The following is a 16,391-nucleotide window of genomic DNA, read 5'->3' on the forward strand; positions in this document are numbered from 1 at the left end:
GTGTGAGAAGACAGACGGTAAAATGTAAAGAGGAACCATTAAATGGCGGACGAGGTGGGATTTGTTCCTGTGATATAGTTTTTTGCATCCACAGTTTGACATATGGCAAAGAAATAAAACCCAGAAAGAAATCCAGCCCGAAATTTATGGACAACTCAAGCCCTAAAGAAATATTCTACAAGAGGTTCTCAGTTCTAATACTCTTTCTATAAGAAATGTTGTTGATAAGCACCTGTTTGTCCTCGATCAGAAGTGATTTTCTGAATTCATTCATAACGATGCTTTTGTGCGGCGTTTATCTCAAATTCGATATCAAGTCTGTAAGACTGATGCCTCAAATTTGGAGTGAAGCAGGTAGAAATGAATCGTTAGTCTTGATTTTTAAAAATAATTTATCGTTGTAAGAAAATGTATCAAATCTGTTGCAAGAAAATGAATCAAACTATTAGTAATCATATTTATGTTTGTGTGTTATATAACATTTACTTTGTTTGTAATTGGGCCTACAATCTTTTGCAATCAGCATTTTTTCATAAAAACTGTCCTTCTTAACATTTTTCAATAACTTTTCCAACTTCAGCATTTTCCGTTTTACATGCGGAAAACTCTTGTACTTAAAATATCACCTTAAGTTTCAGGATGTAACTCGATCTGTTGTGATTGGTAAAGCCTCGTAACTGTCGCCATAAGGCAAGTCTGTTCTTGTTAAAGTTTAGTGTGTTTCCTTTTCACAAACAAGTTTGTATTATTACTTAAAGTAGACATAATTTGATAATAGTTTTTAACAATTTGGAATAAATAAATGTTAATATATTCCTCTATTTTTTTTAGAAGTAATATACCCCCTACAAACGAAGTTTGGGGGGGGGGGGGTATATAGGAATCACACTGTCCGTCCGTCCGTCTGTCCGTGCAAAATTCGTATCCGGTCCATATCTTTCTTATAAAGAAACATTGGAAGTTCTTACTTCTCACAAAGGTTGCTTATGACCTAAGGATGTGTCTTGACCTTGACCCACTGCCATTTGGGCAAGGTCAAGGTTACTGGCAGAAAAAGTGCAAAATTCGTGTCCGGTTCATGTCTTTCTTATGGAGAAATATTGAAAGTTCTTACTTCACATAAAGATTGCTTATGACCAGGCTTGGGGTAATGCTAAATGTAATGGTAATGCATTGAAATGCATTACTTGTTTTCAAAGTAATGGTAGTAATGTGTAATGCCATAAATTTAGCATGACAAGTAATGGTAATGTAATGCATTACTTTCCAAAATCTAGTGTAATGCAAACATTACATGGCATTACTTTGCATTACTATGCTTATTTATGCATGTTCATTTTTGAAATTGTGATGAATTTAATGACTGGAATTGTATTTGATTAAAAATTATTTTAAAGAAAAATGAATTTAGTTGTATTATAAAAAAAATTAAAAAGTTCATTTTTAAATTGTCAATAATAGCTAAACAACAACACTTAATTAATAATAGTGTTGTTATTAAGAGTTTAAAATAATTTGAAAATTTAACTCCAATTAGCTGTGTATTTAATTAATTCTATACTGTGAATAATGTGTCAACAACACACAATGCCCTCAGTATTAAACAAAGTATCCAAACAGTCTATTGTTTTAAGAAGTGCTAAACACCCCAAATCCCCCTCTCTTGGCTGTGACCAAATAGAACAGAGGACAGACATGCACCAATGAACGCACTGTCGAACTATAATTTCCGGGAGCTTAAAATCACTTTCAATATTATAACCCATTTGAAATTGACCCCTCTCTCTCTCTCTCTCTCTCTCTCTCTCTCTCTCTCTCTCTCTCTCTCTCTCTCTCTCTCTCTCTCTCTTTCTCTCTCTCAATATGTGTGGTGTATAGTTTGGACTGATAGAAAATACATATAACATATACAAGATTCCTGTATTTTTTTAACATTGCCTGAACACTTAATATATCCTAAGATAAAGATTGCCAGACAGTGTCTTTCAGTCCAAGCCTCCGCTACTCCCATTAAACGTTTATTTAATACATGTATAACTGGTAGCTCAGGGAAGATTTTCAAACCCAATAGGATGCTGTTAAAAGATGAAACCTTTGAAACTCTGATGATCATCAATCTTGTATATTTAAGTCATTAAATTTAAACCTCATAGTAAACATAAACCTGTAGATATGTTAAATTGTGTTTTATATTTGAAACATTTGCAAAAGCTCCTTATTTAGCTTTACTTTTTTGATACCTTATTGTTAACTTTTAAAAGGATTGGTAATGGTAATGCATTACTTTACTCATGTTATGGTAATGTAATGCAAAACTTGTGTAATGTCAACAATAAACCATTTAATGTTCAAAGTAAAATCTAAAGTCTTGATAGGACTTAAAACCATAAAATAATATTAAACCTCAAATTAAGAATTGTCATGTTATTCTATGTTCCAAATAATGACGAGATACATAGTTTTGCTGAGGAGATATCAGTACGCAACGAAGCGTACAAACAGTGAGGATTTAATTCGGGAAAAAGCCAAGGCAAACTGCGAAAGATGCAAATTTTTTTCGCTTATAATACACTTATTAAGTAGACTACACACGCTATAAGCACGTAACTACAGAATGTAGTGTCTCAAGCACTGTCAAGATTTTTTGGATCCCCCCCCCCCCTTAAAAACGATGCTACGTGCATGTGACGCACTGGACTCGGGTATGGAGGGTAATCGTGTTCAAAAATCCAGACATGTAAACTTGTAGATCCGAATATGCATTCGTGTTGATGTGTGAGCCTGAGTATGAATATGTGTAATTCTGATCGTGTAACCTATAAAACTCGGGCATAAACACGTGTAAGATTTGACTCCGTTCCTTCGCATGATGCACATTTTGCAACTTTATTGTTTACAATTGGCACACTTTCAATCCGTAGTTTCTGCATTTGTAACTTCAGGCTCGGCAATAGCACATCTGACATGATACAAATTGACAAATGTAAAGTCTACAAGTTTGTCGAATTTTGACATGACCTTATATGGCAACTGCCTTGCCGCGGGAAAAGGCATGCCTTAATCGCCGGAATGGACGGGGAAAAACCCCCATAATATTCAGCTAAACTGTTGCAATAAGCTTTAAATGAAGACACCTTTTCTATAGAAAATACAGGTATTATTTTTAGAAATAAAAATTGTGGTATGATTGAAACTGGACCAAACAGGAAGAGGTTCGTTGCCGATGTGACGAATGCGCTAATTACTATTATTCTCATAGTATTTTAAAAGGAAATGCATAATATCTTATTTCTTTTAAAAAAGTTTGACATGTAATTTAAACTGGAATATAAGTTAATGCGTAATCTTTTATAGAAATGAGACGTATCAAGAAAGGGGGTAAATATATTTTGAGCGGCATGGGGTTCGAAGACCGCCGTGAGGTCCCATGTAACTCCATTGCTTCTGAATTCGAAGAACTTTGGGAGAGAATTTTTAACCGGGTAAAAATGGCGGGCGGGCGAGTGGCTGCCAAAAAGGTACCATTATTGTACCGATAAGTCCTCGAACAGTTTACACGATAGGAAGTTGTTCTTTTGCAGATCAATTATAAATATATCAGAGTTTTGCATATTGCTAGGATTTTGATTTCTGATAATTTATGAAAAATATCAGTTGTTAAATTTAGTCAATTTTGGGCTAAGACATTGCATATAGAGTACCCCATTTCTTTGGATAGGTAGTATTTATCAATTCAGGATTGACAGATGGATTATGGATACTGTTCACACAAAAGAAAACCGGTTTTCTGTCACATTGACAGCTTAACTCTTATTATTTTTTTCTGAATTAGTTAGAATAAACTACCTGCAAAGATTTGTTTATGTTACTTTACATGTATTTATACTTTATTTGTGCAATTGAAAGATATATAATAACACAATCTTCAATAATGATAAAAAAAAACTAGCGCATATTTTTGTAAATTGTAGTTTTTACTATGGGAGGCACTGTACCTGCCAGGTCGTCCATTTGAATTTCTTCAGACCGGGAGCTACAGACCTGCAGCTAGTTCACAAGTGGCTGTAAAGCTGTATTATAATAGCAACTAGTTGTCATGTACAAATTTTGATTCTAAATAATCTAAATTTTTGTAATGGACAGTAGGGATAAGGATGGTTTTGGAGATATTTTCTTAATTCAGCCGAGGCTTATACTTAAACAATTTGTTGCATGTTCTCTAATAAAAATGCGTATATATCTCATTTTTTAATTTTCCGAAAAATAATACTTTCTAAGAAATGTTGTTATCCAGAGATAATATGATTATAGGCCTATCTAATATTTTTTTTTATTTATTCCGTCCCTATTCCGGCGATTACGGCATGTCTTTACCTGCAGCTAGCCTTTTTCAATCAGTGACGTCACTGTTTCCATATATGGTCATGTCAAAATTCGACAAACATGTAGACTTTGTCAATTTGTAACATGTGATATTTCAGAAAACGGAAATACAAATGCAGGGATTACAGATGAAAAGTGTGTATTATAGTGGCGGGTTACAAGTAAATAACAAACAGCATTTTACAGCTGCAATTAAGCATCTGTAGGGAAAATTAGATTAAGGGCCTGTGGGGTCAACTCTAAAGTGTTTATCCCCGAGTTTTTAGGTTATACGATCAAAATTACACTCATTCATACTCAGGCTCACACATCAACACGATTGCATATTCGAATTTACAAGTTTACATGTCTGGATTTTTGAACACGATTACCCTCCATACTCGGGGCCCTTTCTGTGATTTAAAGGTTCTCTGCTTCACCTTTTTTTCGAGGTTTCAAAGAACACGCTTTGGATGCCAGTAAAACAGGGTTTATGATAAGGGTAATGAGTTCATACAAAAAACAAATATATAGTCAAAAGCAAAAACAAAACAGAACAAATTCATACATTTTGTTTTATAGTTCATACTTACCTAGAAGCAACAGGAAAATTAAATAAATTAGAAATTTTACTGTGTACAGTTTAACGACTGGGATAAATTCTACCAATTTTAATGATCAGCTTAGACCTTGTAATCATTTTAGATTATTTTAACCACGAACACCTTTTATTGTTTAACAAACTGAAACGCAATAGCACTAACAATTCTTTCCTATTAAGGAGGCCGACTTTAGTTTTCATTGCGCATGTTTTTGCGCGTTCTAGTATAATTCAGTTGATTTATACTTCTTATGAGATTTTGTTGATATCATTTATAAAATTGAACAAAAAATAAAATACAGATAAAATATTTATGATTTTTAAGGAATTTTTTTCATTTTTTAAACGATTTTTTCGTTGTGGGGTAGGGGAGCGTTGCCATTGCGCTTTTATGATGTTATGATAAAATGAAGCTTTATAGGACTTACGTTATAAGAAATAACATAAACGAAAAAGTAAATTTGTACGCCGTTGAAATTTATATACAGAATGATGCTATCCTTGAGGACATTTTCCTTATTTTTTGAATGAATCCATTTTACCAATCTTCATTTGTAATGATTCAAATATATAGAAAAATTTGGTGCATTTTAATATTTTGAGATGTCCCCCACTAAAAACCAGACGGTAGAATCTAGTATTTTTTTACATATAAGGTAAGAATGATTTTACTTATAATAAATATGAATTTGAGAAAAAAAGCTACTGTAGTATTTTTTAAATCTGCTTTGATGTGCGGAAAATTACAGTTTCCTATATATTCCTATATTAAATGTACCTCTACTTTGAGATGGTCCCTGAAAAGAACCAGACGGTCGATTTTCTTGAAACTTCGAAAATAAACTATAGTTTGTTTAAATTACATATGGATAAAAAATAAAGAGTTTTGCTTTTGTAGTTTTTCCGCAAAAAAAAACAACAACCCCAAATCGGCCTCCTTAAAAAAGTATCGGCTAGACAGTCTTGTCTGTCGCTTCTGTGGTATATTTTAGGTTATATCATTGACTTTAACGAAATCTAACTTACATCCCAACAGATCGTAAAATGTGTTGAATTTACATCAATTTTTATGAAAAGGGTGGTTGTCATGGACGCTTAGGTAATACATGTACATTTGAGGTGCGGAAGGGCCCGAGGAGTTGCGATTGGCGTCTATCCATCAAAACTAAAATCGCGCATTAAAGAAACGAATTGACTTATTTTGTTTATTCAACATTTGTCAATCTTAATTTCTATGTATACCATAAATAAGTTCTTTGTAATATATTCACTCGTTACGTAATCATTCATTATTATTTCATTGCCAGTACTAGTATATACTTTGATGCAAACTCACACTGACTTAGATCCGCCAAAGCGTGTCCACCACCTTAATCACATTTTTGCTATTTCGAGGTTTTTTATCGAAAATAAAAGTAGGTTTTTTGATTTTTATCTCAAAATTTTTTTATCAGGTAATATTCAATTATAGCTTACTGATATTGTATCACAATGTGTTGAAATACTAAAGGTATAAGCAGTTACTATGGTGCAGACTAAGCAATCAAAAGGGAACAGAAAAATATGTCGATGAAAGAGAAATTCTTGATATTCAACTGCATTATGTCTTTTGCAACAAAATCCCAGAAAACGTCGACTGATTATTGCCGTATGAAGTACTACCACCATACACGTGTTTTGAAGTCCCGTAGATCTGAATCCAGACGTGGTCATCTTTGTTGACGTTGATGATGACCATTGCTGAACTGGAGTCTACGCCGCCTGGATAAGGAACATAGCTCGAAGCCCGTGAGGATCCCGCCACCATCAGTTGGGTGGTGTAGCCAGTACTGGCGGTTGCAATGCTCCAGTGGAACATATAGACCCCTGTGACGGGAGCAATGAAGATACCATTCTCTGTGTGGTAGTGGTTCCTGGGTTGATGTAGGTTCCCTCAAATCTGATTTTTACGTTTGTGCTTATGCTACCTTCGCTGGAGGACTTGTAAGCAGAAAACAGAACTGGAGAAAAGGCTGTTCTGAGTATTTCTAAAATAAAATAGTAAGCCATTGAAAACTACCTTCATCTTGATATTATTTTTCAAATTAATGAGTAATGTTCATTAAGCAATTTCTGTTCGTCATATTAACACACGAATATTGTTAATATTTTTTTTATATTTGTGGGATTTTGTCCAGCAGTTTGCCCGAAAACGATTTTTTTTAGTTTCTTACTTGGTGAAAACCAATTAAATCATACAAACTTTATTCACATTGTTTTTGGTTGGGTTTTTTTTTGGGGGGGGGGTATTTCAAAAAAAAATTTATACTTCAGTTTCATAAAAATTTTAAAGCAGAAAAATAGGAGATTAGAAAAATAAGATGTTACCTGGAACAATACAGATATTTTAAAAATAATCTAAAAATAGAAGGTTATACTTTGGGGTCTATTTTGTTAAATACTAGGCCTGATATTGATAACAAAAGCATGCAACAAAAATCTCCTACACCGATTTGAAAAAGAGAACCACATTGAATTTATATACGTGTCAACTTTGCATCAATCTTTAAAACTCACTCAGGTATTAAAATAGTGCAGCGTTTAATTTTAGCTTCCAAGAATTTGAAGTCTTAAGATAACACTGTTCTCATTTACCTTACAACTTATATGAAATATACGAAGGTATAACATGAAAATATTGAAAATTAAATTCCGTTTTCCTCCATTGCATTGTATAGCTATATCCCTTTTATTGTTTTTATATAAATTATCAAAAAAAATTCAAAGCTACTCGAGCACGAACAACATCGGGGGAAGTCTACTTATTTCAGAATTATTTTCTTATTATAATCTTAAAACTTTATAGTTACCGTAAATGATTTTAAGAGACAAAATAATAACCTTCTCGTTTTTTTTGAAAATTTCTTTGGAAAAAATGTTTGAATTCTAAATATCAATGTTATTAAGATTTTAATCATAAAATTCATCGAATTTTTTTTATAAAATGTTTAATTTGCTTAACTAACAATATTACCGATTTTGGTTCAAACTCTTTAGTGAAAAGAAGAGTTAAAATTTAACATATCAGTCGATTTAAGTATATCTGTGGATGATTTAATTAACTACCAGAAACAATAGTATAAGTACACTCACGAGATCTCAGAAAAAGAACATTCAGAGTTTCCAAATTCGCGCCATTTCGTCCAGTCAGCAGTTGTCCTAGCAACACGTCTGTAACGTTCAGACGACGTTCTATCGTCTGCTCCAGATTTGTCAGGCGCTCTTCCAGACTGGTCAGATTTTTGTACCTCAGAAGAGTCGTTAATTTGGTCGAGGTAACAGGAAGGTAAAGACAATAGAGAGATACCAGAAGGAGCGCCTTGTTGCACGCCATGACTGGGAGTTGATGTAATAAGGGTAAAGCTGCTTTATATACTATTGTTAAGTGTATAATAAGGAAACCAGACCTACTTATTGTGCCAGGACGCAATTACCTCTTTCACGTTACAAAAACTGACGAATAAAACTACTATAAAGTGCATTAAACAAAATTATCCAAATTTCAAGACTACCCATATTCTCTTCGATACAAAGAAATAAATTTATTTACATTGATGTGATAAGTTGATAATGCAACTAATGTTGTTTACAACTTGTATGTGCATTGAAAGGTTGAAGACTTTAAATGTTTAATTTTCTTACATAATTTAGTAAGAGAACAAATAATACCATTAAAGGAGTTGCACTTCTTTTGTTTCATAGCTTAAGCTATTATGCGTTTTTGTCGGAATATGGATATTTAACATCTTTTAAATTTCGTTATTCTATGTTCAGTCACATACGTATATGTACCTACATGCGGCAAGGAAGGTGATTAGCATTGCAGAAAAATTACATAACCCACGTTAGCTAGCAACCTTCATAGCCCTTATGAAACTCCAAATAAAACATGTTGTTATATCAATACTATCTTTGAATCATTAAATCAATTCTTGCGAAAGTCCATTGAGCTCAATGTTCTCGAATAAACACGTCAGTTTTGCGATATTGCCCAAAACATTCGCGTTATATTGAAAAATGTTTGCACCTTGTTTACGGTACTGGTTACTATACTCGTATCTGTTCAATATACAATGATTTTTTGGGAGTTGATTTTAATCAACTCTCCTATGCAGTCACTCTGGCAAACCGAAAGTGAAACAGTGTTTGGACCTAAGCACAAATCATCACCGCTGACAAGTCTTAGTTCTTGAATATAATAGAAAAATTCGATGTAATGTATGCTGAAGCATTGTTTTTCAAGGAAACGTATCTATAATCACTTTGAAAATAGTAAGATTTTATATAATACGAACAATTTAGATATTTATGTAGTCTCATGTATTCCTACGCCAGAGTTTAGTACAGTCTCGTTCAACGGAAAGCTCGGCTGTCTCCGTAAATCTCCGACAAACAGAGGGGCTCTCTTGTCGGAGATTAACGGAGACAGCTGAGCGTCTGGTTGAACGAAACTGGAGTTCAATATCAATAGTGCTTGGATCCATACAATTTTTAGAATTGTTTCAATTACTAATACATAGTTAATTTGAAATCTATCTTTAAATATTACACAACATAATTCATATGGGGTTTCTCTAAATTCTTGTCTGAAAAGTCTAATTAAAATTCATATTATGAAAAAGTGCGTTATTTAAATACAGACTAGAAACTAATTACCACACAAGATAAATTGATTTTAAAATAAATGATAATCGATAAAATCAATTCCCGTCAGTACTTCAGTACTTTGATTTTTAATTGGCTATAATTAACACAACTTATGATATAAAGTCGCAGGTTTATTTCACTTCAAAGCTGCTTGGTCCGATTATTTTAGATTTTGTGTGCACTTTTTAACAACGGTTATGCTAAGTATGTGTATAATAAAAGACATTGCAGAAGTGTTCCCGGTCAATTAAGCCATATTTCAATGAAGAAATGATCTACAATTTTTTTTAACAAAACAAACGACATGAAATGGTGGATGGACGCATATAATTCGCCTCATATTATTTGCCCCTGACGTCGAGGCGGGGATTATTGTACTACGACTTTGGCATCGCTTTTAATAGAGTGTGGGAAGTGTACTGGCAAATCAAAATTAAACCTGTGTACATGTTGTTCACTGTCGTTTCTGAAGTTTGTTTTCTTAACAACCAATGCATAACATCTGGGTTGTATAAACGCAGACATATGAGGGACGAAATTAAACGGTCCCCTTTCCTTATCATCCCATGATGTATTTTAGCTTGTTTTATTTTGTATGCCCGTAAAGAAATTACTTTTATTTACTTTACTTTGAATATTTCTTACTTTGAAAGGTGATTGATTCTGCCGGTGTAAATGTGCGAAAATCTATGTAACCCAGGCAGTAGACAGAACACCAGAGAGGGGTCATACAATGTATATAATTATTCAATATATACGAAAAACCTGAAATATACAACCTTGACTCATTTGACAATTATCTCGGAACACGGTACAATTATTTCGATAAAGGTTATTTAATGTATAACATGGAATTGTTAAATTATAAACATAGAATATATTAATATGAATAAGTAATAAATTACGCAAGAATTACCTATCTCACGTAGAGACTAAATACAACGATCACAATGAATTTAAGTGAAATTTTATATACCCAATTTCAAACTTTTAAATTGCATATTATAATTTATAAGTTTAATCATAGCACTTCGGAAGGCCACGGGAACCAGGGTAGTTACTAGTATTCAGACCACCTAAAAAGCTTACACTGTGTTGACAAAACATATATCCAATTCTTGTATTCCATCTAAAATTTGAAGATGTTCAAGAGAGACTATTTCTTTGATCGGGGTTTTTTCTTGAACATGTTTACTACTCTGTTTGTCATATCATGTACACCCTGTAAATATTTAATTAAGCGTATCAATCATTTCATCATATACAAATTGTCACTGTTACAAACAAGAGTCGGTGTTATAACTCGGAATATATATATATATATATATATATATATATATATATATATATATATATATATATATATATATATATATATATATATATATATATATATATATATATCTATCTTAAACGTATTGATTCTGTGAAGCACGATAACAGTGTAAAAGTTCTTAGACTTCCAAATTAGTCAACTAACATAAAAGTTCACTGTAAAAGTCATTTTTTTGACACTGTGACCGGTGCATATATTGTTTACGACATATTACATTGCATATAAGATACTATTACAGCTTCGTATTTAAAGATATTAATTAATGATTATTTAGGATACATTGGTTCACCATATACATTGATACAAGGTGTATTCGTATTAGTGGCGATTGAAGAAGAGTCGACTTTAAAAAAAAACAAACAAACAAAAGAGGTGGAGATAATAGCTTTTATTATTGTTTTACTATAGCAAAACAATAATTTATTCAGTAAAGAAATCAGCCTTGCACCTGCCTCCACACCATTCCTGTTGCTTCGTTTCTGTAACGAATTCTGCTTTGGCGAAATAATGTAACTCCTGATCCTTAATAATAAGAGGGAGCCACACCAATCCTTATTTGTGACTCTTGAAAAAATAAAATTGTTCGTTTTTATTGTGTAAGTTTTCACAGTTTCAAAAAATCCAATTTACTTTGAAAAAATTCATAGTTACTTATTACATTCATGGATTTATTAAATACAATACAAATGCAAAAATCACTCTATGAGAAAGGTGCACCAGATATTGGTTCTACGGTTACATTGTACAAATAATAAAGAAAGAAAATGCATTATGTTTTAATCAACATCACAATGCCAAGAGCATTAAGCATGCAGAATGTACAATAAACTTATTGAACTACACTGTATTATGGTGCAAAAGGACGACACATTAAGATGTTTGCAGAAGGATTCCAGAAAACGTCGATTGGTAATAATTCCCAATACTAGTTGAACCGCCATAGACATACTCCGAGGACCCATAGATCTGTATCCAGACATGGTCATCCTTGTTAACCTCAATAATCGCCATTGCTGAACTAGAATCTACTCCACCTGGGTAAGGAACATATGCTGACGCTCTTGGGGTTCCATCAACCATCAGCTGGGTAGAGAAATCTGAACTTCCGCTTATTGTGGTCCAGTGGAACAAATATACTCCTGTGACGGGGGCAATGAAGATACCATTCTCTGTGTGGTAGTGGTTTCCAAGGTTAATATAGGTTCGTTCAAATCTTATTGTTACATGATTACTAATTCCACTTTCACTCGATTGCTTGTATGCAGAAAATATTACTGGTTTCAACTGTGCGTCTAGTATGCCTAAGAAAAAAGCAAATTGCAACATACAGGTGTACTCACATATATTTTTCCGTTTTGTGGTAGTTTGAGGCATAGGTTTTATCAGTTTAGGTTACTTTTTTAAGGGAAAAAAATAGATTTTATCTTAACAGTAAGCAAAACAAAATATTTATCGGCAAAATAACAATCAACAGGTGATGGTAATAAATCATTTACGTACCAGCTCTTAGAGCGTGAACATCTAAACCAGCAAGGCTTGTGTTATTTCGCCCGGTCAGAAACTGTCCAAGCACGCGCTCCGTCGTGTTCAGTCGCCGATACACCTCCTGTTCCATGACGGTCAAACGCTCTTCAAAATTGGTTAAATCGTCTACATTGGGCAGAGTTGTCAACTTGGCCGCATAAAGACATGACCAAAGGAGAGGCAGTATCAGCAGAAGCATCTTCATGCATTCCATGGCGTTTAGTGTTAATAAGGCCGCAACCGCCTGCTTTATATACTGCAGGAGTCAATTTAACTGTCTTAAGTATCAAAGTACTTAGTAAAAGAGGATTGTTTTTAACCATCGTGATTTTTTTAGCTCCATCATTATAAGAGAGAGAGAGAGAGAGAGAGAGAGAGAGAGAGAGAGACGCTGTTTTAAAACATTTATTTATTTTTTATCCGGCAGACTGGAAAGTAATATTTTAAATTTGTGAAAATATCACTGGTTTTAAATTAATAACGTTGCCTCTGTGAAATCTTTAGAGCTTCTTTATCATTTATCATAAGAAGCATTTCTTAACCATAATGACATTTACAACTGTTTCAGAAGAAACTGTGAACATCTGATTGCCAATTTAATTACACTTTATATTTTAACATGTCTTACGGTCGTGACGTATATAAACGTTTATCCCAATGAAGTTTTTTACTTATTTAGTAGCAATCAATAATAGAGTGAAAATAGACTTATTCGAAAGTGCTTCCAATGTTTTTTTTGAAAAAAAAGTAATTTACATATTGCCTCGTTTAAAAAAGAGCACTGCGTGTGAGAAGACAGACGGTGAAATGTAAAGAGCAGAAAATAACGGACGAGGTGGGATTTGTTCCTGTGATATAGTTTTTTGCATCCAAAGTTTGACATATGACACAGAAATAAAACCCAGAAAGAAATCCAGCCAGAAATTTATGGACAACTAAGCCCTCAAGAAAATTTCTAACAATAGGTTCTGAGTTCTGATACTATTTCTATAAGAAATGTTGTTTGATTAGATTCTTTTGTCATCAATGAGAAGTGAATTTCTACTTCTAAAAACAATAAAGAATTCATTAATAACGATGCTGTTTTGCGGCGATTATCTCAATTTCGATCTCAAGTCTATAAGACTGATGCTTCAAACATCAAATTTTGGCTTAAAACAGGTAGAAATGAATCGTAATTCTTGATTTTTTAATAATAATTTATCGTATCTTAGGTCTGTTGCGAGAAAATGTATCAAACATGTTGCATATATGAATCAAACTATTAGTAATCAATTTTTTGTACGTGTGTTAATTAAGATTTACTCTGTCAATAATTCAGCCGATAATCTTTCGCAATCAGCATTGTTTTGCAGTAGCTGTCCTTCTTAACATTTTTTCAACAAGTTTTCCAGATATAATACTTAAACTATACTTAATCATCTTCAGCATTTTCCATTTTACATGCGGAAAACTCTTAAATACTTACAAAGCCACCTTAAGTTTCAGGATGTAACTGTTGTGGTTGGTAAAACCTCGTAACTGTCGACATTAGGTAAGTCTGCTCTTTTAAAAGTTCAGAGTGTTTCCTTTTCACAAACAAGTATAGCTAAAGTACATATAAAATCTACATCGTATTTGTTTATGTCACTGTTCCTTCAAGTCAGTGCTTATTTAAAATTCAAAACTCGCGATCTAATAATTAAAATAAATTATAATTACTTATTCTATTTGCTTTTTAATGACCCTTTCTTTATCGTGTTATCCAAGAGAATGTTTCTGTTCATACAGCATTGTTTTCTATTAGCAAACTAAGCAAATTCTATAAACATTACAAAATGTTGTAAAAAAACAGTTTTTAATCTCATTAGGACTACATTTACTGAAGAAGCATTACACAGAAGAAACGGTCATTTTTTGTTTACATAAATATGAAGTTGCAGTGGTAACAACAACTCCTTTGAAGTTTGAGCTCAACAAGTTAAAATTGAACGCAACAACAAATAACGATGAGAAAGATACTTAACTAATGAACTTTCAAACCTCCGAACGATCAAATCGATCAAATACGAAATATTTTATTAATTAAGGATTTCACTTATTATTGAGTGAATCGCGTACTGTATATATTTTACGCTATATGGAAACATCACAGTACATGTCATTGGATTAAAAAAATAAATCGGTTTTGTTTATGTCTCTTTATCTTATTTAAGCCCCTGTCACACTGTCACGATTTTGAGTTACGATAGTGTACGAATTCAATAATTGCAATTATTCTGGGTTCATCGTACGGATAGTCGTAGGCTCTCTTCCTTCATCTCAGCAAAGCCAAATGCGGCGATTGTTTTGAGCATGTTCAAAACAATCGTGCCCACAGAACAATTTAAAAGTATTCGTAGACTTTTCTTTCGCACGACACTCGCATTGCACTCGTGCACATAGTCGCAAAAAATCTTCTACATTCGTAGGAAACTAGCGAAACTTCGTAGTACTTACGATGCTACGACTATCCTACTATCCAACTTTAATTTTAGTTTACTGAACTGAACACTTAAAAGATAGACAGTGACATCGTCTACATACTTTTTATTGACATTCGTACATACATATTAACTACTGTATTCATTTAGCAGTTATATATGTAGATTTTTATAATTGTTTGTAATAAATGACCTTTTGTTACGTTATTGATAGTTTCATTTTTCCCAAAATATGTAGATATACATATTACGTCGAAATCACACTGTTTGAAAAAACAAACAAAAACAAAACAAGGATGGTTCAATATTTTACTACAGAACAGATCTACTTTATGTAATATATTTAGTTATACCTAAAACAGTGAGTTCACTGTAATCTACAGACGTCGTCAGCCAGGTCCACCCGTCGTCGTCGTTTCGACTCCTATCCTGGAACGTCCTCGAGGTGGTGAGTCAGCAATGATTGGCCAAATCATTGTCCATCTTTAGATTGCATCCAGCTCTGCACTGCTCTTCTCCACCATAACCAGCATGATGACTTCTCTGCTATTGTTGACAGTGTCTGTATTCCTGCTTTTCTTTCCTTTCCCTTAATTCCCAGGGCTGTCATTGCTCTCCATGTAGACTGGGCTGGGAATCCTCTGCAGCCAATCTCCACTGGGGAAAATCCGTGCACTCCATCCTTTGCTGCGGATGTCGTTCGCTAGATCTTAATACATTAATTTCTTTCTCTGGTAGGCCTCCTCGCATCTTTCTTCCCATGGGATTGTAAGCTCCATCGTTATCTTTTTGCACCACAAATGACATTAAATACGATGTCAGGGAGGAGATTTGTGTGGATAACGTCTGGAAATACCAATCTGTTTTATCAGATTTTTTTAACTGTCATCCGTTTGCGCTGGTTTTGTTTGTTTTTGTTTTAATTATTATTTTTCTTTTGTTGTTTTTTTTTCTTGCCACCTGATGTAAGAAGCAAGTACTCCATGGCTTGTTCCTTTCCTCGACTCCTAATGATTTTAATTAGATTTCGATTCTAATTGATGACTTTAAATTTTAATTTGATTGCGCTCGCTGTACATTTGTGAAGCTTTGTGACAAAATTGCATCATTTAGCAACGATTCGGCATAAACGGTGGTCTTTAAATGCAACATTTTATAGCATTATCGGTTGTAATTGCAACGCTTATTGATATTTAAGCGGCGTTGCATCATTAGCGGTTGTTACAATGCTTTACGTATCTCTGCGTTGTACATATTATTACATAGGTGTACGTAAGCATGTAAACTGCGTAATGCTTTGTAATAAACAGAACAATAGTAATATAAATATGGTAATTTAAAAACAAATTCTTTAGTAGATTGAATTGACTGTACCATGGATGTGAAAATCATTGCGTCGGATTAAAGATTAAAGCTTTCT

The 16,391-nt window shown here is 33.3% G+C and overlaps 1 protein-coding gene and 1 pseudogene across 1 annotated transcript; both read right to left on the reverse strand.

Moving 5' to 3' along the window:
* Window positions 1–6,154: 6,154 nt before the first annotated feature.
* On the reverse strand, window positions 6,155–8,339 carry LOC128193212 (complement C1q and tumor necrosis factor-related protein 9B-like; annotated as a pseudogene).
* Window positions 8,340–11,356: 3,017 nt separating this feature from the next.
* On the reverse strand, window positions 11,357–12,758 carry LOC128193211 (cerebellin-1-like). The gene is made up of 2 exons (XM_052866544.1): window positions 12,486–12,758; window positions 11,357–12,286 (listed from the first exon to the last, which is right to left on the reverse strand). Exons 1-2 carry the CDS (start codon window positions 12,721–12,723, stop codon window positions 11,856–11,858), a joined length of 669 nt encoding a protein of 222 aa, XP_052722504.1. The 5' UTR covers window positions 12,724–12,758; the 3' UTR covers window positions 11,357–11,855.
* Window positions 12,759–16,391: the final 3,633 nt, after the last annotated feature.

This window comes from Crassostrea angulata, chromosome 7 (assembly GCF_025612915.1).
Source record: "Crassostrea angulata isolate pt1a10 chromosome 7, ASM2561291v2, whole genome shotgun sequence".
Taxonomy (NCBI): Eukaryota; Metazoa; Mollusca; class Bivalvia; order Ostreida; family Ostreidae; genus Magallana; species Magallana angulata.